We start from the raw sequence: 24,176 nt of genomic DNA, 5'->3' as shown, positions 1-24,176 counted from the left end.
GGTTGAGTAGTGTGTCCTGGGAACGGGACACCACGAAGGACAGGAAAAGCTGGAGGACAAAACCTTACTTTTGTTTTATAGAAAATTGTACAAGCTGGCGACAAAGACCTCGATGGGCAGCTAGACTTTGAAGAGTTTGTCCATTATCTCCAAGATCACGAGAAGAAACTGAGGCTGGTATTCAAGAGTTTGGACAAGAAGAATGATGGTGAGCGTTGCCCCCGGGGGCCAGCGGTGGGCCCAGCGGTCCTGGGCCTCTCCACAGGGCTGGCTCCCGGCTCACGGCCTTTGTTGTTCCAGGACGGATCGACGCGCAGGAGATCATGCAGTCCCTGCGGGACCTGGGAGTCAAGATATCTGAACAGCAGGCAGAAAAAATCCTCAAGAGGTGAGTGCGTAGCCAGCCCCTGCGTTTGGTTTAACAAAAGTGTGACGAAAGAAAGTTTCTTGGACTCACTCCCTCGTGCCGTTCACTGTATTGACCCTGTTTCCGTGAACTTTGGCTTCTGGTGGTTGGAAGGGATGAATAAGTAACCCCTCCCAGAGACCAGCCGCTCCCCGGGTTCCTGGTAAGCTCCCGGTGGTAGAATCACAGATCACCTGGCAGAGTGCCTGAGCGCCAGCCAGCCGCTAAGAGAGAAGACTAGTGGGGCATTTCAGTAGGTGAAAGGCCAGCAAGGAACACCCTTCTCTGCCCGGTCGTGCAGGGGCAGGGCTCACGTGGCCGCCCTCCACTGCGGGGAACTTCCTCTTAACACAACGCTCAGATGTGCTGCCCCGAAAGGCATCCCGCAGGCCAGGGGTGGTCCTGGGGACTGGCATTGTTGCTGTGCTGGGAACTCGCACAGAACAGCCCCAGAGCCACTTCCTGTCCTCCCGAGCCTCCCCAAGTCCCAGGGGCCCGAAGCCAGCTGGTCAGGGACGGCAGCCTCTGGCCCTCGCTCCCCTCCGCGTGGAGGGTGCGTCCTCGTGCTGTGCCGTGGCGTGTGCTTGCATCACTAACCTCCGCTCAGACCACTTATTTGTGTTGTTTCTCCTCTCTCCTCTGCATCCTCCTTTGTCTGTCTGTCAGAATACGAACGGGCCACTTCTGGGGCCCTGTCACCTAGTAAGTATCCGTGTCACTCTCGGGACCGCCTCCCTCCTTGACCTCTGTGCCTGATCAGAACGGGGTTCTCATGGGCCATTACATCCCGTTCTTGTGCCAGGTGGGATGTGGAGCCACCTGGCCTTTTCTCCTCCGGGGCAGAGGCGCCTTCTGTGGTTTCCTGGTGGCCACGTGCCTGCCCTCGGCTCCCCTGGAGGTGGGAAGTGCGGCTGACAGATGGGGCCTGTTTACAGTTGGGCGACCCATGCATTTGTCTTGCAGCATGGACAAGAATGGCACGATGACCATCGACTGGAACGAGTGGCGAGACTATCACCTCCTGCATCCCGTGGAAAACATCCCTGAGATCATCCTGTACTGGAAGCATTCCACGGTGAGCCCCGTGCTCCCGGGGCCGGAAGGCGGTTTCTCCCTCGTCCGTTCATAGGGTCCCCTTTGCCCAGCATTAGCCCCCATCCTGGTGGGGGTTCCCAGCCCACCTCCCCTTCAGTGGCAGGGCTGTCTACTTCTCTGCCAGCCCTCCACATGCTCCCTCCATCTCCCTCATGCCGGCCAACCTGAACGGCCCACCCATGCCCCAAACACGGGGCTCCCTCTGCTGGAAACAATGCCCTCCTGTCCCCACGTGCTGCCTGTTCTTCAAGGTCCACTGTAAGCACCCTCTCCCCGAGCCTCCTTGTTCTCCCAAAGCCTCCCAAGGGCTGCTCTGTAGAGATCCAGTAGCAGAGCTGTTCAGTTTCTCCCCCCGGCCACCCCATTTTTTGTGTCATTTCTCTCTATGGCAAACGAATACCTCCCCACTGCTCTTTCACCCCCAGTCAGAAACACACAGAGCTCTGCACCCTCACTGGTAGTGGCCCCATTGACCCCCTGCCCGCGAGCCCCCTTCATGCACGAGCATCCCTTTCCGCTGGTCCTTGCTGAGTATCCCCTGGTGGCAGTCTTATCCATCCTGGACCGTTGACTCCAGAAGAGGAGGCCGCAGCTGCTCCTCCTCCTCTGTCTCCCGAGGTGCCCTCAGGGGACGCCTGGCATCTTCATTGGGTGAAATTAGGTGGACGCTCTGTGGGTAGGAGCCGCTGCCCCGTGGGTCTGGCCTGCAGCCCCAGGGTTGGAGCAGAACTGACTCTGCCTGCCGAGCCAGGAGGCCGCCTGGGAGAGAGGGCATTACACAGGCAGCACAACCCTCTCGTGTTTGCAGAAGCCTTGCATAACGTTCTGCCAACGTGATCTGGTTACACATCGGGTTTCAGAAGAATTTTTATCCCTGACTTGAACCTTCCAGTACAGCCAGCCTGGTGATCCTCAGCTGACATGCCTTTGTAAGCTGTTCTTGCAGGAGCCCCTGGCAGTGCCCAAAAGGGCTGTCCGCGTGGTTTTCTACCTGCGTTCTTCCAGCTGTGCTCTCAGTTCTAACCTGGGCCTCTCCAAGGCCACAGACAGCTCAGAGCTTTGCTGCCTCCACATAGCGAAGGGGTAGGGGGTCCATTCTAGGCGGCAGAAGGCTGTGGACCTAGCTGTCTGCCGGCAGTTCTGCCACAAGCGTCGGGAGCCTGCTAGAAATATCGTTGTTGGTCTTCCTCACAGATCTTTGACGTGGGTGAGAATCTGACGGTCCCCGACGAGTTCACGGTGGAGGAGAGGCAGACGGGGATGTGGTGGAGACACCTGGTGGCTGGCGGTGGGGCGGGGGCCGTATCGAGAACCTGCACGGCCCCCCTGGACAGACTCAAAGTGCTCATGCAGGTACGCAGGAAAACAGGCCCCAAGCCACCTGGTTTCCACCTTGGGTTTCTTTGGTGGGTTGGTTTCCCCTCCCTTATCTGGGGCCCTGCTTTGGGCCCATACTTTTCTAACCCAGTAAATCAGATTAGAATTATTGCTTAGACAAGGGTGACATTAGATCTTGGCCTAGGTGGCCTTTTGCACATTAGATCCTGGCCTAGGTGGCCTGATCTAATTTTTTCTGAGGCCCTTAAGCCAGGAGTCACATTACAGGGCCGTACTGGGGGCAGATGACCCCAGTGAGAACTGGGGTGTGGCAGGAACCTGTTTCCTTAGGTGCATCTTACGTAGGCCACCACGTGGGGGGGCAGTGGGAGCGGATCCTCACCTGGCCTGGACACCATTCCCTTGGCTGGGCACCCGACTCCACGTCCACAGGGCAGGTTCAGCTTATGCTGAACCCAAGTCGGGAGCAAGGTTGTGAAATCGAGCTGCCTGAGGACACACCAGTGGACTCCAGTGTCTTTTGAACAGTGGCCAGTCACCCCCTTGTCCCCTGACTTGCGTTCTGGCACTTTTTGTGCCAGGAACCCTGCTCAGAAAAGGCGTCATCCTTTCCTTACCCCCTCAGCGCCCCCTGGGCCTGCCTCGGTTTGAGGCCTATGGATGGAAGAATGAGAACTCCCTTCTGGTGCTGAATCAGGGAGGCGAGTGTTTCGGGGAGAGGAGCTCTGGGCCTGGGACCCGACCCGGGGTCCCACCGTCCCAGCTGGGTGACCCAGACTTCACCCCCAGGACTTCTATTCCTCTGGAAGCTAAGAGGTTCGAACAAATTGCCTCATCAGTTTGTTTTTCTTAACCAAATCCCCAGGAATGCTGTAGAGATTAAAACTGTCCTTGGGTGAAATGACAAAATGCCAGGGATGTGCTTTAAATTAATGGGGGAGGGGGGGCATCAGTTGGCTGGTTTGATGATGGTTGAAGCTCATTATGGGTTCATGGAAGCTCATTATGTAATCCTCTGTACTTTTATATATGTTTGAAAATTTTCCATAATAAAAAGCTCAGGGCTTCCCTGGTGGCACAGTGGTTGGGAGTCTGCCTGCTAATGCAGGGGACACGGGTTCGAGCCCTGGTCTGGGAAGATCCCACATGCCGCAGGGCGGCTAGGCCCGTGAGCCACAGCTACTGAGCTTGCGCGTCTGGAGTCTGTGTTCCACAACAAGAGAGGCCACGATAGTGAGAGGCCCGCACACCGCGATGAAGAGTGACCCCCGCTTGCCGCAACTGGGGAGGGCCCTCGCGCAGAGGCGAGGACCCAACACAGCCAAAAATAATAGATAAATAAATAAAATAAAGTACCAAACACTTTAAAAAAAAAAAAAAAAGCTCAGTTTTTTTTTTTTTTTTTTAATTTATTTTTTGGCTGCGTTGGGTCTTCGTTGCTGTGCGTGGGCTTTCTCTAGTTGTGGCGAGCGGGGGCTACTCTTCGTTGCGGTGCACGGGCTTCTCATTGCGGTGGCTTCTCTTGTTGCGGAGCACGGGCTCTAGGTGCACAGGCTTCAGTAGTTGTGGCACGCGGGCTCAGTAGTTGTGGCTCGCGGGCTCTAGAGCGCAGGCTCAGTAGTTGTGGCTCACGGGCTTCGTTGCTCCGCGGCATGTGGGATCTTCCCGGACCAGGGCTGGAACCCATGTCCCCGGCATCGGCAGGCAGATTCTTAACCACTGCGCCACCAAGGAAGTCCAAAAAGCTCAACTTTTTTTAAAGTAGTCCTTGTGGAGGTGTTTAGCATGGGGTTGGCACCAGCAGGTGCACAGCAGAATCTAGTGGGACCTAGAGCAGCCACGTTAGACTCTCAGGGTACCGAGCTGGCCTCAGAGTACCACGAGGGCGGAGCCTGCCTGCCGACCTCGATCTTGGCTCTTTGTCAGGCAATGGTGGCCCTGTGGCCACTGAGCTCCTTCTGACCGCTTGTCCTTCCCCCCCAGGTCCACGCCTCCCGCAGCAACAACATGTGCATCGTGGGTGGCTTCACCCAGATGATTCGAGAAGGAGGGGCCAAATCACTCTGGCGCGGCAATGGCATCAACGTCCTCAAAATTGCCCCCGAGTCGGCCATCAAGTTCATGGCCTATGAACAGGTGAGGACCCAGCTCCCCAGGGAGGGTCGCCCATCAGCAGCTGCTTCCTGAGCTTCCCCTGGAATGAGGTCCCTGCCCTGTTGATTCCCTGGAACCTGGAACCAGTCCTTGTACCTGAGGGACAGCAGGGCCAGGTGGGGGGTGGGACGGCCTGAGCCTGACCCCAGCTCTGCCACCAACCAGTTCCACTGGGGGCCAGTTCCTTCCATTCCTGGGCAGCATCAAAAGTGCCAGGGACACCAGGTCTCGGCTAAACCTGACAGGCTCCGGGAGGAAGGGCGGGGCAGGAGCAGGTGTGCTGGTCTCTGGGGGGTATCAGTCTGTTTGCTCCCTGTTCCAGATCAAGCGTCTCGTTGGGAGTGACCAAGAGACTCTGAGGATTCACGAGAGGCTTGTGGCAGGGTCCTTGGCAGGGGCCATTGCCCAGAGCAGCATCTACCCGATGGAGGTGAGAGCCACGTTGGTCCTGGGGCGGGCAGTGTGTGTGGAGGTGAGGGTGCGGAGTGGGCTGGGCTCACACTTCCGTCGCTTCCGTTGGGCTCTGCAGGTCCTGAAGACCCGGATGGCCCTGCGCAAAACAGGCCAGTACTCGGGCATGCTGGACTGCGCCAGGAAGATCCTGGCCAGAGAGGGCATGGCCGCCTTCTACAAAGGCTACATTCCCAACATGCTGGGGATCATCCCCTACGCTGGGATAGACCTGGCTGTCTACGAGGTGAGGCCCTAGAGGACTCAGGCCCCTTGAACATCAGGAGAGATTCAGAAACCCCCTCCTGGCCATGTGTCACCCCTCCGCCCGCCTTTGTCTCCTTCCAGACTCATCTGTCCATTGCAGGGGTCTCCCGTCACACTGCCTGCCCCTGGCAGCCCCCAGGTTCTGTACCCCCAGGGGCTTGGCAGGCAGATCTACAGAGCACGATGCCCTGGGGGCTCCCTGGGCCCCCAGCAGACTCTGGAGCACAGGAGTCCGGCTCTCGGGGGAGGGAAGGGAGGGGCTGCCCCTGCGTCATCCCTGCTCCCCATCCTATCCAGAAATCCCCAGTGACAGCAGAAACAAAGGGCAGGCAGGCTGGGAGCCCAGCCAGCCCCAGGCTGGCCCAGGCCGGCCCAGGCCAAGTGAATCAGGTTACAGTGGCCTCACGGATCCCATGTGATGGGGCGACGCCCCCTGTGTGGATCCGATAACTGTCCCCTCAGCCCCCCAGTCTCTCACTGCCTCACAAGCCCTTCCTTCCTGGGGCCTGCAGGCCCTTTGGCTCATCCCCGCCCCCCTCTGCCCTTTCAGACACTCAAGAATGCCTGGCTGCAGCGCTATGCAGTGAACAGCGCAGACCCCGGCGTGTTTGTGCTCCTGGCCTGTGGCACCATGTCCAGCACCTGTGGCCAGCTGGCCAGCTACCCACTGGCCCTGGTCAGGACCCGGATGCAGGCCCAAGGTAAGGCTGGTCTTAGGCCAGTCAGTCCCCATGGGCCCATCTCCCCGGGCAGGTTGGGACGTAGGGAGGAGCCGGCGAAAGGCCCCTGACGGGCGACCTCTCTCCCTGCAGCCTCCATTGAGGGCGCTCCGGAGGTGACCATGAGCAGCCTCTTCAAACAGATCCTGCGGACCGAGGGGGCCTTCGGCCTGTACCGGGGGCTGGCCCCCAACTTCATGAAGGTGATTCCGGCCGTGAGCATCAGCTATGTGGTGTACGAGAACCTGAAGATCACCCTGGGTGTGCAGTCGCGGTGACGGGAGGGAGGCCAGCCCGCCCGCGGACTCGCTGATCCTGGGCCTGCAGCCCCGGGATGTGTAGCCATCTCATTCTGTGAATGTGCCAACACTAAGCTGACTTAAGCCAAGCTGTGAAAACCCTGGGATGCACCTGCAGGGGTGGGGGCAGAGCCGGCAGGCCCACTGGGTCTGTCCTGCTGACCCTGGCTGACCCTCGTGTCCATTCCAGGGAAGACCTGTGGGTGTTCCTCAGGGTCCAGGGCTCAGCAGGACACAGGCTCGCGTGCGTGGGGACAGGACATTTCCTGTGCTGCCTGCCGAATAGCTGGGCTGGGAGGCTGGCTTAGTTCTTCCATCGCGTCCTCGCAGCCAGACCATTGGCGCGGGGTGCCTTTGGGCCTGCTGAGCGTCCTCCCCGGGCCCACCTTGCTTCCTTCCTTGCTGCTGTTTTAAATGGTAGGAGGAGGGCCCGCAGCCCACTCCCCCTGCCACGCTGCTCCTCTCCGCCCAGTCCGTGGGGAAGGGTAGTTCTACCTGACCTCAGCCCGACTTCCCAACCGGCAGCGCAGCCACTGGCAGGGAAGAGGGAGGAGTCTGGCTTCTGAGCTGCCCCGCAGACGGGCACCTGGATGCCCGTGTGCATGATGAGGGCAAGGCTGCCTGGCGTCCTGGCGCATGGCTTCATGGGTCCTGGAACCCAGAGGGCCTCTGCTCCCTGCTGCTGGGGGGCTCATGGGGCTCTGAGCTGGCCCTGGCCTCTGTCAGGACTGGCACCAGCTCAGAACCAACTCCCTCTCCCTCCCCGCTGGCATGAGGGCAGTGGGCGTTGTGTTGAAGCAGGAAGGGCAGTTTCTGCCCTGAGTCTGCACGCCCTGGTGAGAGGAGGAAAAGGTGTTCAAGGCCTTAATTATGTATTGTTGGAAAAAGGGTTTTGTTCAGAAAAACAAGCTGGACAAATGTACAAGTTCTGTTCTTCCAGGGGGAAGACAAAGAGAGCCAATGGCTTGGCTGACCGCGTTAAAGTCTGTTTCTGATGCCCCGGGGATTCGTGTCCAATCCCAACTGGGGCAAAGTGGGACCAGCCTCACATTCCACTGATGCAACGTATCACACTGCTTGGAGCCTATTTATTTTGTATTTATTTGAACAGAGTTATGTCCTAACTATTTTTATAGATTTGTTTAATTAATAGCCTGTCATTTTCAAGTTCATTTTTTATTCATATTTATGTTCCTGGTTGACTGCACCTTCCCAACACCTGTGAGGTGGGATGGGAAGAGGAAGGAGGGGGCCGTGGGAGTGACCCTTCTCGCTGCTGCACCATGTCTGTCCAAAGAAATTCCTTTCGGAACTGGTGACAGAAGAAAGGCAAGAAGGCAGAAGGGCTCTGATCACGGAGAGACAGTCCTTTGGCAGGTCAGGGCGGGGCCAGCACCTAGGAATAGGAAGCCTTAGGATCTGAGGGTTTGATCAGGGGGCAGGAAGAGGGGGGGAAATCTCAACCCTGTTGAAGATGGAAGTCCAAATCATTTCTTGGACTGGGAGGGATTTCTTTATTCACCCTTTTTGAAAGACAAGGCAGTGAGGTGCCTATCACTGTGAGTTTGGGGTGGGGGCCAGAGGAGAGGGCGGCCGGCTCCCCACCTGTACCTGTGAAGCGGGCTCCCTCTGTCCTGGGCCCCCCGCTACCCCTGCTCAGTAATGCTGGTCAACGTGCAACGGCACAGCCACACTTCCATTCACCGGAACGGCCTGATGGGGACAATTTAAATAGGATGCAAAGATCAATGCAAGATTTATTGTTATATATAAATAGTTATAACTGGAATTGGTGACAAAGCAAATTAAGAAAGAATTGGAAGTTGTCATTTAAAACAGCCTTCTAATAAAGTTGTTTCAGAGCTGATGATGGAGCCATGGTTTTCCTGACCTGGGCTTGGGTGGCATGGGGCTGTTTACATGTTAGAATACAAATCCCTTTTTCTCATGAGAGAACCTGAGAAAGCTACCCCTCAGAGTAGCTACCCGCTCTGGGCTTCTGGAGGCACCCCCTCTTTAGAATGCATGTTCATTGGATTTGGGGTGCTCTGACAGGTCTCCAGTGCCCCAGGAGATAGTGAGTCTGGTCCTTCCTCAGCCCTCACCTGATTCAGCCCATGTCGAGCAGAGCTGATCCCTGTCTCCTGCTTGAAGCGCCTCCAGACACCACTGTGCCTCTCTTCACTTCACTGGCTGCCCCTCCCCAGCCTCAGATTTGGCTCCTGCCCATCCTTCTGACTTAGAGATGCTGGAGGGCCCCCCTGGACATTCTTTATTCGCTTTCTGGGAACAGGGAATGTGTCTGCAGCTGTACCTCTAGCACCTAAGGCAGTGCCCAGTGCACAGAGTGCTCAGTGAAATGTTCATTAAATAACTCGACACCCCAGTCCCCATCCCCCCACTGACAGCCCTCGGTGCCACTGGCTGGTGGGGGACTGTATGGGGAACGTGCCAGGGGGCGCTGGCATTCAGAGGCTGTAGGGAGACACAGAAGTGTGCCCTTGCATGAAATGCGTATACCACTTGTGCTGGGTTGAACAGTGTCTCCCCAAAATTCTTGTTCACTGGGAAGCTCAGATGTTGCTTGATTTGGAAGTAGGGTTTTTGCAGATGTAATCAAGTCAAGATGGGGTCATCCTGGGTGAGGGTGGGCCCTAAGTCCAATGACTGGTGTCTTTATAAAAGAGGGAAATCTGGACAGGCAAGAGAGCACCACGCAGGGAGAAGGCCACTTGAGGACAGAGGCAGAGGTTGGAGTGATGCATCGACATGTCAAAAAATGCCAAGGATTGGGACTTCCCTGGTGGTCCAGTGGTTAAGACTCCATGCTTCCACTGCAGGGGGCGCGGGTTCGAGCCCTGGTCGGGGAACTAAGATCCCGCAAGCCTTGGGTGCGGCCAAAAAGAAAAGGATTGCAGGCAGCCACCTGAAGCGAGGGGAGAGGCAGGAACGATTTCTCCCTCAGACCCTCCAGAAGGAACCAACCCTGCTGGCACCTGGATTTCTGGCTTCTGGCCTCCTGAACTGTGAGAGAATTCATTTCTATTGTTTTCGGCCATCCAAGTTCATGGTGATTTGTTACGGCAGCCATAGGAAACTAATATGCCACTTGCGTCAGCTTGTTACCAGGGTAACGGGCATAAACCATTTCCCAACCATTGGTTGGGTCTTGTCAAGTTGGTCGTTCCCCCCCCCCCCCCACCCCGTCCAGGCTTCTTCTTGGGACGGTGGCCGGGTCCCAGGTTCCCAGGTCCTCAGTTCCTTCCAGCTGGGAGTGGGGCTTCTCCAGCACAGAAGTTAATTTTGGGAGGTGCTCTGAGGTGGGTGACACTTGATGTGTCACCAAGCCAACCTCCCTCCTTTGTTCCTTCATCCCTCCTTCCAGTCTTTAATCAAATGTCACTTTCTTACGGAGGCTGTCCCTGGCCACCCTACTTCCAATGGCAGTCTGTTGCACCCCGCAGGCCAGCTCATTCCCACCCAGTTTGTTTTTCTCCCTTGCACTTCTCCCCGCTAACTAGAGGGCGCAGGTACTTGCTGGCTTTCTCACTGCTGTTCCCAGTAGGTGCCCGGCACCCACCACATGCTTAATGAATAGTTACTAATCGGATAAAACCCATCCAAATGTTCTTTGGTGTGGGAAGCAGAATTATACCTCCTCCCAAAGACAGCGACGTCCTAATCCCCACCACCTGTGAATTAGGTGGCATGGCAAAGGCTAATTAAGGTCACAGATGGAATTAAGGTTGCTAATCAGCTGACCTTAAAATAGGGAGAGTAGCCTGGATTATCCAGGGGGACCCAATGTAGTCACAAGATCCTTCCATGTGGGAGACAGAGGCAGGGAGAGAGGCGGGGAGACGGGCGAGGACTCAGCCCGAGGTCACTGGCTTTGAAGATGGAGGAAGGAGGCCTGAGTCAAGGAACGCTGCGGCCTCTAGAAACTGGAAAAGGCAAGGACCAAGTCCCGGAGAGCCTCCGGAAGGAACGCTCCCCTGCTGACAACCCTGATTTTAGCCCAGCGAGACTCATTTCAGACCTCCGTCCTACCTCCAGACGTGCCTGGGAGGGCTGCTGGAAAGTTGAAATGAGACAGGAAACGGAAATGGCTGGTCCTTAATAAAGAGTTTTATCTCGCAGCTCCCCTGCCCCATCCCGGATTCCAAACTCACAGAGTGATTTCCCCTAAATGCTTTTCATTCCAGTCCCCCTCCCTCCTTCCCCTGGTGAGGAGGCCTGGGATCTCTGGCATGGGATGGGGGTGGGGGCAGCTTCCACTGTGGGATCTGGCCCATCCTCTTCGTGCTTCCTTTCTGAAGTCAGACCTTCTCATCTCATCTCATCTCTTAGTCATGGGAGCGCCATCGCTGAGCGCCAGCTGGGGCTCTGCACACACAGGGCACAAGTGCTGCTATCACCATGTCCCCATTTTACAGAGGCAGAAACTAAACCTCCAGGAGAGGAAGGGACTTGCCCAGGGCCTCACCGTGAGCAGGTGACGCGGCCTCGAAGGCAGGTCAGAGGACCCCACTCGCGCTGCATGGTTGGGGGTGAAGATGCCGTGGGCTCTGCTGGGGCCCCTGCCCCCAGAGCATGCCCGGCAGCCTGGAACCACGCCACGACCCACCTGTAGGGACCTTCACTGAGGGGCAGGTGCTCCTTGCCTCACCTCAGGTGGGTGACACCTGGCGTCTGGCCGCTCTCCTGGCCAGGAGGCCACAGAACCGGGGAAAAGTGGGGCAGGCCTGTGCTTGAATCCTGGCACCTGGCGGCGTGATCTTGGGCAAATCTCATGCCTCTCTGAGCCTCAGTTTGCTCACGAGCAAGATGGACACAATATTTGCCTTACAGCTCAGAGCTGGAAGGGACTCCTCTGGGTTCATACAAAGGGCAAATGTTGGGAATTCCCTGGCGGTCCAGTGGTTAGGACTTCCCACTCTCAATGCTGAGGGCCCGGATTTGATCCCTGTTCAGGGAACTAAGATCCCACAAGCCACAGCGTTCCCCCACCCCCCAAAAGAGGGCACATGTTGAGCCGGGATTCAAACCAGATTTGCTGACTCTGAAGCCCTGTTCTCAACCTCAGCTCTGGCCAGGCTGCCCCCAGTCCCAATCTCGCTGGTCTGGGCGGGTTGGAATGTAGGGGAAGGGTGAGAAGAGGAACAGCCTGCCTGCCGGGCCCCTCTGCCCAGGCGTGGACCTTGGTCCCTGCCCTCCAGGGCCAAGAAGCAGGAGCAGAGCAGCGCATCCCAGCTATAGTGGCTGGAGAGGCTGGCCAGCGCTGGGTGGGAAGGCCAGCAGGAGGGGAGTGATGCAGGAGTGCAGAGAGGAAACAAGAAGGTCAGAGGCCCACCTCAGCCCCCAGGGGCCAGGCAAGCCTAGGCCTCTCCTGCTGTCAGCGTCCCATAACACAGAGGCTGGCGGGGGAGCGGCACAAAGGAACAGTCTCTTCGGGCCATTTGCTATTGCCGCTCAGCACGGTCCCTGTGGCCGAGGACCAAACATTATCTCCCCACGGCAGTTGTGAGAGCCCCATGAGCTGGCTCCACCCACGCCTGCCAGGGTGGGGGGCCCCTGCTACACCAAAGAGCCCAACCCCTGCCCCTCATTTTAGGGAGGAGGAAACTGACACAGGGCAAGGGACTTGTCCCGGGTCACCTGGCTCCCTGTAGCCGCTTCTCTTCCCTGACTACACTGGTCTGTACCATTTGTATTAGTGTCCTATGGCTGCCGCTACAAATCATCACAAACGTGGCATCTTAAAACAACACAAAAGGGCTTCCCTGGTGGCGCAGCGGTTGGGAATCCGCCTGCCAATGCAGAGGACACGGGTTCGTGCCCTGGTCCAGGAGGATCCCACATGCCGCAGAGCGGCTAGGCCCGTGAGCCACAACTACTGAGCCTGCGCATCTGGAGCCTGTGCTCCACAACAAGAGAGGCCGCGATAATGAGAGGCCCGCACACCGCGATGAAGAGTGGCCCCCGCTTGCCACAATTAGAGAAAGCCCTTGCACAGAAACGAAGACCCAACACAGCCAAAAATAAATAAATAAATTTAAAAAAAAAAAGAGAAGCACCATGCCTTTATTCCCCCTAGATCTGTTGCCTGACTCTCATTAGGTAGACCTAGATACCCTTTAAAAAAAACAAAAAAACAAAAAAACCACAAAAGCAGGACTTCCCTGGTGGTCCAGTGGTCAAGACTCTGTGCTTCCATTGCAGGGGACACAGGTTCGATCCCTGGTCGGGGAACTAAGATCCCGCATGCTGCGTGGCACAGCCAAAAAAAAAAAACAACACACACACACACACACACACACACACACACAAATTTATTCCCTTACAGTTCTAGAGGCCAGAAATCCAAAATCAATCTCAATGAGCCGAAATCAAGGTGTCCCACAGGGCTGGTTCCTTCCAGAAGCTCTCAAGGAGAATTCATTTCCTTGCCTCTTCTGGCTTCTGGAGGCCGGCTGCTTTCCTTGGCTTTTGACCTCTTCCTGGCATCATTCCAACCTCTCACTTCTGTTCTTACATCTCCTCTTCTTTAGTCAAACCTCCCTCAGCCTCCCTCTTATAAAGAGACTGTGATTACATTTAGGGCTCATCTGGATAATCCAGGAAAATCTCTCCATCTCAAAATCATTAATTTAATCACACCTACAGAGTGTCTTTACCACGTAAGGTAACGTTTCCAGGTTCCAGGGATTAGGACCTGGATATATTTGGGGGCCATTATTCAGCCCACACCACACTGTCCCCCCACTACCAGCCCTGTTCCCCATTAAACACTTCTGCCCGTCCACATCCTTCCCACTGGACTGGTTAAAAAAATTAGGGAAGAGTCATCCAGTGGAGCATGGCATACTGTGGAACAGTCATTAGAAATGGTGAGGGAGAACAGTTACTGATCTGGAATGTGGCTGAGGAGCTACTTTGTGATCTGAATTTTTATTTTAAAAAATATGTATCTAGAGAGAGAAAAGTAATGTGACATTGTGATTAAGCTCATCGACTCTGGAGCCAGGAGATCTGGGTTCAAATCCTGCCTGTGCCATTTACTGTGTGACACCAGGCAATTCACTTAACCTTTCTGATGCCTCAGCTTCCTCATCTGTAAAATGGGAATATTTGTACTTACCTCATAGGATGTTGAAAGGATTAAATGAGGTAATATGTGTAAAGTGCTTAAAATGGTGCTTGCCACAAAATAGGCCCCATTTAACTGTTAGATATAAATATTGTACATAAAATATAAATTATATATATAAATATAAAATATTTTGTGTGTATATATGTGTGTGTGTGTGTGTGTGTGTGTGTGTATATATATATATATATATATATATATATATATATATATACACACACACACACACACACACACACATTATATGCAGACTACATAAAAAATAACTAGAGGGCTTCCCTGGTGGCGCAGTGGTTGAGAATCTGCCTGCCAATGCAGGGGACACGGGTTCGAGCCCTGGTCCGGGAAGATCCCACATGCCGCGGAGCAAATCGGCCCGTGAGCCACAATTACTGAGCCTGCGCATCTAGAGCCTGTGCTCCGCAACAAGAGAGGCCGCGATAGTGAGAGGCCCGCGCACCGCGATGAAGAGTGGCCCCCGCTTGCCACAACTAGAGAAAGCCCTCGCACAGAAACGGGGATCCAACACAGCCATAAATAAATAAATAAATAAAATTTAAAAATAATAATAATAATAATAATTACCTCCTAGGGTTGTGATGACTAAAAGAGAGAATCCATACAAAGTGCTTTGCATGGTACCTGGATACTCACACAATAATGATTACTTTAAAAAAATAAATAAATAAAAATAACTAGAAGGCTATTCTCCAAAAAAAAAAAATTTTTTTTTTTTTTGGCTGCGCCGCGCAGCTTGTGGCATCTTAGTTCCCCGACCAGGGATCGAACCTGTGCCCCCTGCATTGAGAGCGCGGAGTCTTAACCACTGGACTGCCAGGGAAGTCCCAAAACTTTTTAAATTTTTGATATTTAAATTTTTAAATCTCAGTGATGGGTCTGTGAATAATTGGTATCATCTTTTTGCCTATCCGCAAGCTCTATTTATGCACAATGAACAATTACTTGCATAATCAAAATGAATATTTTAAATTTAATAATCTAACAAAATAAGTGAACCAGAATCCTAATCCTTAAAGCCCCTGCTGCGGCTTGCTCTCCCCAGGGAGCCCTCCCTGACTCCCAGGGAGGAGGGATCTCGCCATTCTCACGACTCTCTTCCCTTCTTACTTCCTGGAGCACTTGGCCGTGAACTCCAGGAGCCCAGCAGGAAACAGCAGGGAGTGTGTTCTGAGAAGAGACAGCAGACCCCACCGGCTGCAGAAAAACACCCCTCACACATCAACAATGCACATCAACTTTGTGCAACCTTCCCATCCCTGATTTCAACAACCCCATGAAGGGTAACTGACCTCCGAGAGCTTGCCCATGGATGGGCAAGGATGGGGCTTGCCCAAGGTCACAGCAAACAACTGCAGAGTTCCCACCTCAGGCCTTCTGCTGCTACCAATGCCCACAGGCACACGCCATGACCCGAGCATTACCAAGATGGGGCAAGGGTTCCTAGCTTGCGGCCTTTTCCCCTGAAAGGTGTGACTTTTCCTACCTACCCATCTTCAGCACTTTGCATGCTAAACCCATTTTACAGATGGGCAAATAGAGTCCCTGGAAAATGAAGATGGCCCAAAGATGCGATCCCAGAATTGGCCACAAGGTGGCAGCACCTGGTCTTGTTGCCGTCCCCTACAGGGCTTTTGCATCCTCTACCGCCCTCTGCTGGTTATGGGAAAAGGTAACTGAGGCAAGGTTGTCACCTCTGGGGGAAATACTCCGTGACAGAAGCAGGACTCAGTGCCCCGTAGTGGCCTTGCGTTGACTGGCCATCCTCCAGCCCGTCACAGGGAATGGGCCTAGTTAGCACAGTCCTTTTCATCAAGGTGACTTTTCATCAAGGTGACCATTTAGTGGAGGTGAGGAGGGTGTGGGCAGGCTCCTCTCTGCCTGCCGCAGACCAGGGATAAAGCCCCAGTCAGGAGTCAGGCCCCTATCCCCGGCATGGCTCTGCCATCAACCATAGCCTCCTCTGAGAAATGCAAAGACAGAAGAAAACATCTCTGTGAAAACAAGGCGAGGGGTGGTGATGAGTAGCTGGGGTCTGGCCTGCCCCTGGCGCATCCTTAGCCAGACCAGGCCTCAAGAGGAAGCCGAGGCTGGGAGACACGATCACTGGATTTAGCAGTAGGAGCAGAAAGGGCAGGGAGCACAGGTTGGGGCTGTGGGACGTGAGACCCTCCCCAGGCCACGGTGCCATGGACTGAAGGTGGACGCCTTATCCCAAGCAGGTCACATCAAATGCTCCCTTTGGGGAATTTGGGATTGAGACAGAGAAAGGCGAGTCGGCCTCCTTGAGCAGCTGGAAAAGCACCAAGTAACCCCGGGGGGTGACAAGGAAAAGGCCGTCTGTGAAGAGCAGGGAAAGTGGGGAGGGGGGCAGGGATGCAGCCCCGTGGCGCTCCTGGCCTAGTTCCTGCCCTGCTGAGGGAGGCTCTGGGGTCCACAGGCCATTGCAGGTCCCTGGAGCAAAGGCGCCTTGGGACTTAAAGGCTGATCAATGAAGGGGAAACTGCATCCTGGACACAGCGGTGACTCGGGAGACCTCAACACCTGTTGGCCCCATGGAGGCAGCTTCCACGGCTCCTCATCCCACAGACTGGTGTGGCCTCAGGCCTCAGCTTCTCTCCTTCCTCCCAGAGGAAGGAGCACTCTGCAGCCATGAAGACCCAGCCAGTGTGACACGGTGACAAGGACAGATGCTCGCCATGGGAACAAAAACAAGCAGGTGGCAGACAGCCCTGCAGAAGCCGAGGCCACTGCTCCCAAAATGACACTGTCTGCCTCCAGAGTGTTTGTCACTTTTACCTTATTTGAATGTTTGCTAATACAAAGACCATGAATTTTTTTTTTTTTTTTTGGCCGCACCGTGCAATTTGTGAGATCTTAGTTCCCCGACCAGGGATCGAACCTATGCCCCCTGCATTAGGAGCACGGAGTCTTAACCACTGGACTGCCAGGGAAGTCCCCAAAGACCATGAATTGTTTTTATGTTTAAAAAAAATTAACAGGGCTTCCCCGGTGGCACAGTGGTTAAGAATCCGCCTGCCAATGCAGGGGACACAGGTTTGAGCCCTGGTCCGGGAGGATCCCACATGCCGTGGAACAACTAAGCCCGTACGCCACAACTACTGAGCCTGCACTCTAGAGCCCGCGAACCACAACTACTGAGCCTGTGTGCCACAACTACTGAACCCCGCGGGCCTAGAGCCCATGCTCCGCAACAAGAGAAGCCACCGCAATGAGAAGCCTGCGCATCACAACGAAGAGTGGCCCCCGCTCGCCGCAACTAGAGAAAAGCCCGCGCGCAGCAACGAAGACCCAACGCAGCCAAAATAAATAGATAAAATAAATAAATTTTTTTAAAAAAAATTAACAAAGAAAAAATTTAAACTCTCCTGAGAGGCTCTGAGAGGGTTGCCCAGTCACTGCACAATAGGGAGGGCCCGGGAGGTAGAATTCAGCTCACTGGCTGCCTGTCCGGCCTCTGCAGGGCCACCTCGGCAGACCAGTGTGCCCCTCATCTGCTGAAACTAGGGGAACAGGGACCCCACAGCCCTGCCTCGTTCCCAGAACCGCTTCTCTCTATAGACCCCTGTCCCAGCATCCCCCCTCTCCCACCATGAAGTGCCAGGCCTGGGATCTGAAGCCCTGGGTGGCTGTCTGCTACCAGAGGGGCCCCCGGAAGGCACTGTGTCCTCTGGACCCTCGTCTCCTGGTCTCCAGAGCAGGACTGGAACAACCCCAGCCCCTGCTGAGCCAGGCACCCTTCTGCACACTTGACCTGTATCCTGTCATCAAGCCCTCACAACTTCCCCTTGAGGTGGGGACCATCATTGTGCCCATTTGACAGATGAGGAGACTCGGGCCGAGAGGGGTGCCCCTGCCCAGAGCCCCACGGTCAGTGGGGAGCAGAAATGGACCTGCACCCTGGGCCATCTCTGCACCTCCCTGCTGCACATCCCATGGCCGTGTCCCAGGGGTTATGGGACACAAAGCCCACTGAGCCTTTCACCCAGGCCTGACACCTAGTAAGCACAGGAAAAACGGTATTTACTGGCTGCAGACCTCCACTATGGTGCCGCCACGCGGGGAGCAGCAAACCTTTTCTTTATTGTGAACATGACACACAGTCCTGGGGACACCTGGGAAGAGCAGGAACCAGGGGGAGCCAGGGATGGGGCCTCCCCAAACCGGACGGTCCCTACTTCCCTTGCCCAGGGCAGGAGCCCAACCTGATTCCCACCCACGGGGCGCAGACAGGGCAGTCTTGAGAGCCCCCGAGAAGGCTAAAGAGCAGGGAGGCCCAGGAGGGGTTCCAGCTGGTGAGGGAGGTAGCTTTCCATGCCCCGGGGGGCGGGGGTACATTTGTGAATGGAAACTGAGCCTGGGCTTTGTCCCCCAGCGCCCCAGGGCTCCAGCAGACGTCCAGTGTTAGAAGTAAGGGGGCAGTTAGGGTGGGGTGGGCAAGAGGTCAAATGATCCTGTCCCCTGCGGCACTGTATCACAGCATCAGCAGGTGCTGGCCCAGCGGCCCTGGTCCCCCACAGCCGGTGTCTTCCACTGTTCCCTCCCTCCTCCCGGCAGGGATGCTCAGTTCACTGGGGGACCTCAGCGATGGCCTTCTCCACCCGCAGGTACCAGGGCTGGATGTGAGTGTGACACATCAGGTCGTCGAAGGCCTCCAGACCCTCCATCACACGCAGCACACCGTACACTGCCTGGGGGAGGGGGGGGGCGGGTACAGAGGGGGTGTCCACACCTGCCCCGCCCTCTGCCAGGCGTGTGCCCTGGGCCCATCACCTCCCCTTTCTGGGAGCCCCGTGACCCACTAATGGGCCAATTTTGCACGCAAGGCTTTGAATGAAGTGTGTGGGTTGGTTGCAGGATTCGGGAAGAGGGGACCCCACCACTCGCTCCAAGACCAGAGCCTTGCAATCAATATATTCTACCCTGGCTGTAGGACTGCTTCAAGGATTGGCATTGAAGTCAGGCCAACAAGACACTGTCCCAGGAATTTTGCTGGGTAGAAGCCTGGAGTACTGGTTTTCCTTAAGCCCTTGACAACCGGTGGAGGCAGATGCCTCTGGGATGGAGGAGCTGTGAGACGTAGGTATTGCCTGCCTGGGCCTCCCCCACCCCAAGGACAGACCCTCTGGTCTGTGCACCGTCTCACACCACCACACTCACCAGATCAGCCAGGTTTGGCTTCTGGCCCCCCATGAAGGGCCGGTCTTTGCCCACAGCTGCCACCCACTTGTTGGCAGCCTCGTAGAGATCCTCACGCACGTCATCTTGGAGGTGGTGCCTGGGTAGGAATAGGGTAAGTCCATCAGGGGAACTCCAAAACCTGGCACAGGTGGGGAGAGCGAGAAGGCCCGGGGGCCAAGGCTACTTCGGGGGGTGGAGCGGGACAAGAGACCCAACCATGGAGAGGGAAACAGAGGAAGGTACAAGGCAGGGACCCAGCTCTGGACTCCCAGGCCAGCCCTGCTTCCCCTGGGTTGGGGGAGGCAAACAGGGGTTCTGGGTTTGAGTCTCAGCTTGGCTAATGCTGGGGACTTGGGGATGGCAGGCCCCCAGGTGCACGCGCACATGCGCGCATGCGTGCACACGCACACACGTGTGCACCATCACCTGCTCTTGAGCCGCTTGCTGATGAGGTACATGGCAGCTGCGCCCATGTACTTGGCCATGGCGCCCTCCACGGTCCCGAAATTGCCCTCCTTGACAATGTAGTCAAAGGAGGCCAAGGCTTCGGTCGGCGTGCGGTACACATTGGGGGAGATGAGGTGCACCAGCCAGTCGTCTGCCCACTGCCGCCACTTCATCTCCTCCCTGCGGGCAAGGGGGGACAGAAGGCGGGCCAGGTGGGCTTCCTGAGCCAGGGCCTGGGAGGTGGGGGAGCAGGTGCACTATCTAGACAGCCCAGTGTACGGACGGGAGCAGGAGGTCCTCAAGGAGAGTCAGTCACACCCGTGGCTCAGCCCCAGCCCTCGTGGTCTCCCAGGCTGCTCCCCGCTCACAGCATCTCGCTCAGCCTGGTCCCCTCTGGGGAAGACCAGCCCCTCCCCACATCCCCAGGGCCGGCCCCGGCCCCACTCACGTCCTGGCCTCCTTCCCACCATACATCCACTGGGCCTCCTTCTCATCCAGCATGAGCCAGTACTTGTTGCAGAATTCGGTCACCTCCTTGCCCTGGTCGTTCACAGCCTTCATGGGTGGATAGTAGGTGATGATGTCTTCGAGGGGCTGCCTTTGGGAGATATCCAGAGCCTCACCCTGACTCCCTCTTCCTCCAGGAGACTAAGCCCTCACCTCCTCGGGATGAATATCTACCCCAGCCTGATCCAGCCCCAGGACTGACCCACAAAAGCTTTCCCACCCTCTTGTGGGTGACACAGGAGGTCCTGCAGCAAGAGGGACTTGGGGCAGATACCAGAAGCACTTCCCCAACAGAGGGAGATGCACGGAAGAAGGGGGAGTCTCAGAGTGATGCCCGTGGCCCATTCTGGAAATCTAAGCAGCAGCCCCACCCCACTCCCATGCAGGAACCTAGGGGAGGCCTCCCTGAGATAGGAGACGGGATGAGATGCAGTGCCAGCCTGGGCCTCAGGGGCTCCTTACCCCGACACCAGGTAGGTCTTGAGGGCACTGATGATGACAGAGGAGTCGTTCAGTTGTTGCTGGAGAAGAGGATGGTTTAGATCAAGATTGTGGGGGGCGGGGGGAACTGGCTGACTGGCCACCGGCAGGATCACCGGGGCTCTTAACCCTGACACCCAAGCACTCTGCAGAAACTGGTTGGGTGGAACCTGGGCATTGTTTGTCTGTCCCTGGAGGTTCACCCCTAAAATCGATGCCCACTGAGCTTTCCCTTCCCCCAGGACCCACTCCCCGCCCTCAGGGAAGCCTGTCCTGAGTAAGGGAGACCCAAGTGTGGCTAATGGGGAGGAGAATGTGGGGAGGACCCAGGATCTGAGCCCTGCCCACTCACCCGCTTGGCCTCCTGGGCACCTAGGGGCCGGGAAGACTCAGAAGCTACGTACTAGGAGCCAAGCCCTACACCCTGGAGAGTATGGTTCTCTGTTGATTAATGAAGCAAACCCAGAGGGGCTAAGTGACTGGCCCCAAGTCACACAGCCAGTGAGTGACAGAGCCCCACCTTGAACCCAGACCACCCTGACTTCAGAACCCATGTTGCTAAGCTCTGTGGTCCTCTGTCTCCCTTAGACTCACGGGTTCATAATCCTCAGCCGAGGCCCGGAGAGCCCAAGTTCCTTCCAGGGCTGCAGAGCAGGGCCCAACTCAGGGGTATTCCAGGACAAGCCTGGACAATGGGGCAGCGGGGGAGCTCCCCAAGGCTCACCAAGCTGTCTCCTTCCTGGGCCAACAGGATGGGCACCTTCCTGTACGAGGAGAACTTGATCTCGGCCCTGCGCACAGGGTTCACCTCCACCACCTGGTAGGGCAGGGCGTGGAAGTCGAGGAAGGCGCGGACCTTGCTGCAGAAGGGACACGTTTTGTACTGGTACAGAGTCAGCTGCAGGCGGCTGGACAGGGAGAGCTGGATGAGGAGCAGAGGAGGGCGCTTCTGAGGCCTGGCGCCCAGGCCCCGCCCCCAGGTCCAGGCCCCACCCCCAAGCGAAAGTTTCCCAGGAGAGTTTTCTAGGATGACCTGAGAACTTCAGGAGGAATGGGGGGTGGGTGACAGGGAGAAAGGGAGGTGAAGGGAGGTGGGGAGCAGGCTCCTGCAGTGGACAGCCAAGAGCCCATCCAGTGGGCTCTCCGGGTAGAAAGTCTGTTCTGTGTAGGAGGAATCTTCTCATCTCTGTCCAACGCTAGACAGACATCTCTCCTCTCCTTCCTGTCCCAAGGGAACTTCAGACAGCGCCAGGTGTGCCCCCCCAGATGCAACTGTTTCAACTTGGGAGTGCCCACCCCGACCCCTTCAAGGGGTGTGGAGGCACAGCCCAGCGTTTACGAGCGGGGTCTACCTCAAATCTACAAGAGGGGAGCGTTATATCTGGGCCACTGGCCTGCATAGGGCAGGAGAGCCTCACGTGAGCTTGCAGCATATTCATGTTTGAAAGCCACAGCTGCAGTACTGCTCCCCCATTGTTCAGAGATGAGAGACTGAGGCTGGGACATGGAGGTGGGCGGGCAGGGAGACAAAGAATTCCACTCCCCATCTACCGTTCCTGTTCCCATGGGTTCAGGAAAGGGGCGCCTGTGGGTGTGTGTGTGGGGGGGTGCTGGTGCTGTGTACAAAGCATCGCAAGGGCAGCTGGGCCACCACCCGGCTTGGGGGACATACCCTTGTTCCTCCGTGTCTCAGGGCCTGGAGTCTAAGGGTCATCAGTTCCGTAAAAATACTAATAATAGCACTGATAAATACACAACCTCGGGATTTGGAGACAGTGGGAGGGACACGATAAAATGTTTGTAAAGCCATCCACTGTACAAGAGGCTTTCCCTTTTCAGTGATCTCCAAATCTTTCCATCAAAGTCTTAAAACACGTTAGAAAAACGACTTGGAAACAACGAGAATTCTAGTCAGCAGGCATCAGTAGCGCCCCATTTCACAGATGAGGACGCTGAGGGCTCGGGGGCTTAAAACCAAGTCACTGGTCCAAGGTCAAGAGCGGACGGAGGAGGCGATTCCTGACACCGCCGGTTCCCAGAAGTCCCGAAGTTCGGCGCTGACGCGAGCGCCCCTACCCAAGACTTGGTCCGACCCGGGCTTACCTGCGCGGCTGAGAGGTCGGCACGGAGGTTCTGGGCGCGCAGGTGCCACCGCGCAGTGTGGTACAGCCCCAGGGCTCCTCCCAGGGCCAGCGCCGCCGCCCCCAGGAGCCGTGGGCAACCCTTGCGGGTGGTGGCGGCGGGGCCCGGACCTCCCGCCGCCCCGGTTAAGCCGGCCCGGCTCTGCGCGGGGAGTCCCAGCGCGGGGCGACCGCCCAGCCTCCAGGTCAGAGCGCGCCCGCCGGGCCACAGCGCCCGCACAGCGTGGGCCATGTTTGCTCCGCCGGCGCAGCGGGAGGGCGCGAGAAACAAAGATGGCCCAGGCTCAGGCTCCTCTTAAAGGAGCAGGTCTCCGGCGCCCCGCAGGTTGCCAGGAGTGACAGTGATGCCGAGTGGGGAGGGCCAGCTCTCGTGGGACTGGGCGTGAATCCTCGGAGCCCAGTTCCACACATCCGTCAGAGCCGAAGAAACACACCTGGGGATGTCTGCTAAATGCCCCGGCTTCTAAAGTGTGGATGTAACTGGTCTCGGTGGTGACCCGGAGACGAACGCAGGAACTCGGCCACGTAGCTCGCCATGTGGCCGTCAGCGTAATCCGTAATACGCACCCAATCGAAAGAGAGTGAACCCTTCAGACTATCAGGGAAAGCGTCACGGCATCGGGTCCATGAGAGGCGCAGAAACCGCCCAGCCCGACCCACAGTAGGTGGGTGTCCTCGAATCGGGCTTTTTCTGCCCTCCCGCACCGCTGCACCGTTTCTTCTGTGGCCCGAACCATAAAATTTTCCATACACACAGGGGGCCTTAGAAACCACGTGTCTCAGATTTATTTCACCCACCCGAAGGCGCCGAGTCGCCGACCCGCAGGTCCCCAGCGGCAGGATGGGGCGGAGTGGGGATTCCAAGCTCTCCCACCCCTCTGTCGGGCTCCTTTGCCCAAACTGAGGGCCCGAGGCTCAACTACCTAGGCTTCTCGGCGGGCAGCCCCGGGATGGCCCCTCCCGGCGGCCGGGAGAAGGGTGGGGCTCGAGGAGTGGGCGGGGCGAGGCGGAGTCTGAAGGCCAGTGGGGCACAAAGCTCCGCTCCCGGGATGAGGCGCGAGACAGGGACCAGGCTCTGAGTGGGGCGGGACGTGGGGCGGAGTCTGACAGCGGGTGGGGGCGGGGCCCGGGCGCGTTCAGTTGTGGCATTCAGCCCAGCTGGTCCCGAGTTCCGTCCACCGCCTCCACCTTCCGCCCCGCGCCGGCTTTCTGTGCTACAATCGCTGTGTCCCATCTTCGCGCTGCCCTTGCGGCGCCCGAGCCCACAATGTCGGGCCCCAACGGGGACCTGGGCATGCCGGTGGAGGCGGGCACGGAAGGCGAGGACGAGGGCTTCGGGGAAGCACGTGACCCACGGGGGCTGCTGAGGCGACTTTTGCTTTCTCGGAGGTGACCTCCTGGGAAGGGGAATCGGGGCCGGGATAGGGACCGGGAAGGAACCGCAGAGCCCTCCCATCCCCCCGCCCCAGGGTGGTTCCGGAGCAGCAAGCGCCTTCCGGGGGT

General features: G+C 56.9%; 2 protein-coding genes across 7 annotated transcripts in view; one reads left to right on the top strand and one right to left on the bottom strand.

Moving 5' to 3' along the window:
* SLC25A25 (solute carrier family 25 member 25) overlaps positions 1-8,595 on the top strand; it is a 34,092-nt gene extending 25,497 nt beyond the window's left edge. For both annotated transcript variants that reach the window (XM_061199858.1, XM_061199859.1), the window contains exons 2-10: positions 82-208; positions 301-388; positions 1,370-1,481; positions 2,696-2,854; positions 4,823-4,975; positions 5,316-5,423; positions 5,523-5,690; positions 6,261-6,411; positions 6,523-8,595. In XM_061199858.1, coding sequence (XP_061055841.1) covers positions 82-208; positions 301-388; positions 1,370-1,481; positions 2,696-2,854; positions 4,823-4,975; positions 5,316-5,423; positions 5,523-5,690; positions 6,261-6,411; positions 6,523-6,707 — 1,251 coding nt within the window. In that variant the 3' untranslated portion in view covers positions 6,708-8,595. The remainder of the gene's footprint in view (positions 1-81; positions 209-300; positions 389-1,369; positions 1,482-2,695; positions 2,855-4,822; positions 4,976-5,315; positions 5,424-5,522; positions 5,691-6,260; positions 6,412-6,522) is intronic.
* On the bottom strand, positions 7,889-22,938 carry PTGES2 (prostaglandin E synthase 2). Of its 5 annotated transcripts, none has more exons than XR_009702056.1 (8): positions 22,636-22,938; positions 21,257-21,454; positions 20,515-20,573; positions 19,994-20,143; positions 19,525-19,725; positions 19,078-19,195; positions 8,334-8,441; positions 7,889-8,124 (listed from the first exon to the last, which is right to left on the bottom strand). XR_009702056.1 is itself a non-coding variant. In XM_061199861.1 (8 exons), exons 1-7 carry the CDS (start codon positions 22,903-22,905, stop codon positions 8,385-8,387), a joined length of 1,053 nt encoding a protein of 350 aa, XP_061055844.1. In that variant the 5' UTR covers positions 22,906-22,938; the 3' UTR covers positions 7,889-8,124; positions 8,340-8,384. The 5 variants fall into 5 exon arrangements, 4 of the variants coding, with proteins under 4 accessions (XP_061055844.1, XP_061055846.1, XP_061055845.1 ...); XM_061199861.1 differs by having other exon boundaries at positions 8,340-8,441; XM_061199863.1 differs by lacking the exon at positions 8,334-8,441 and having other exon boundaries at positions 22,636-22,937.
* Between the last annotated feature and the right edge of the window lie 1,238 nt (positions 22,939-24,176).

This window comes from Eubalaena glacialis, chromosome 9, assembly GCF_028564815.1.
Source record: "Eubalaena glacialis isolate mEubGla1 chromosome 9, mEubGla1.1.hap2.+ XY, whole genome shotgun sequence".
In the NCBI taxonomy this organism is placed as follows: Eukaryota; Metazoa; Chordata; class Mammalia; order Artiodactyla; family Balaenidae; genus Eubalaena; species Eubalaena glacialis.
This window is presented reverse-complemented; position numbering and strand designations above follow the sequence as displayed.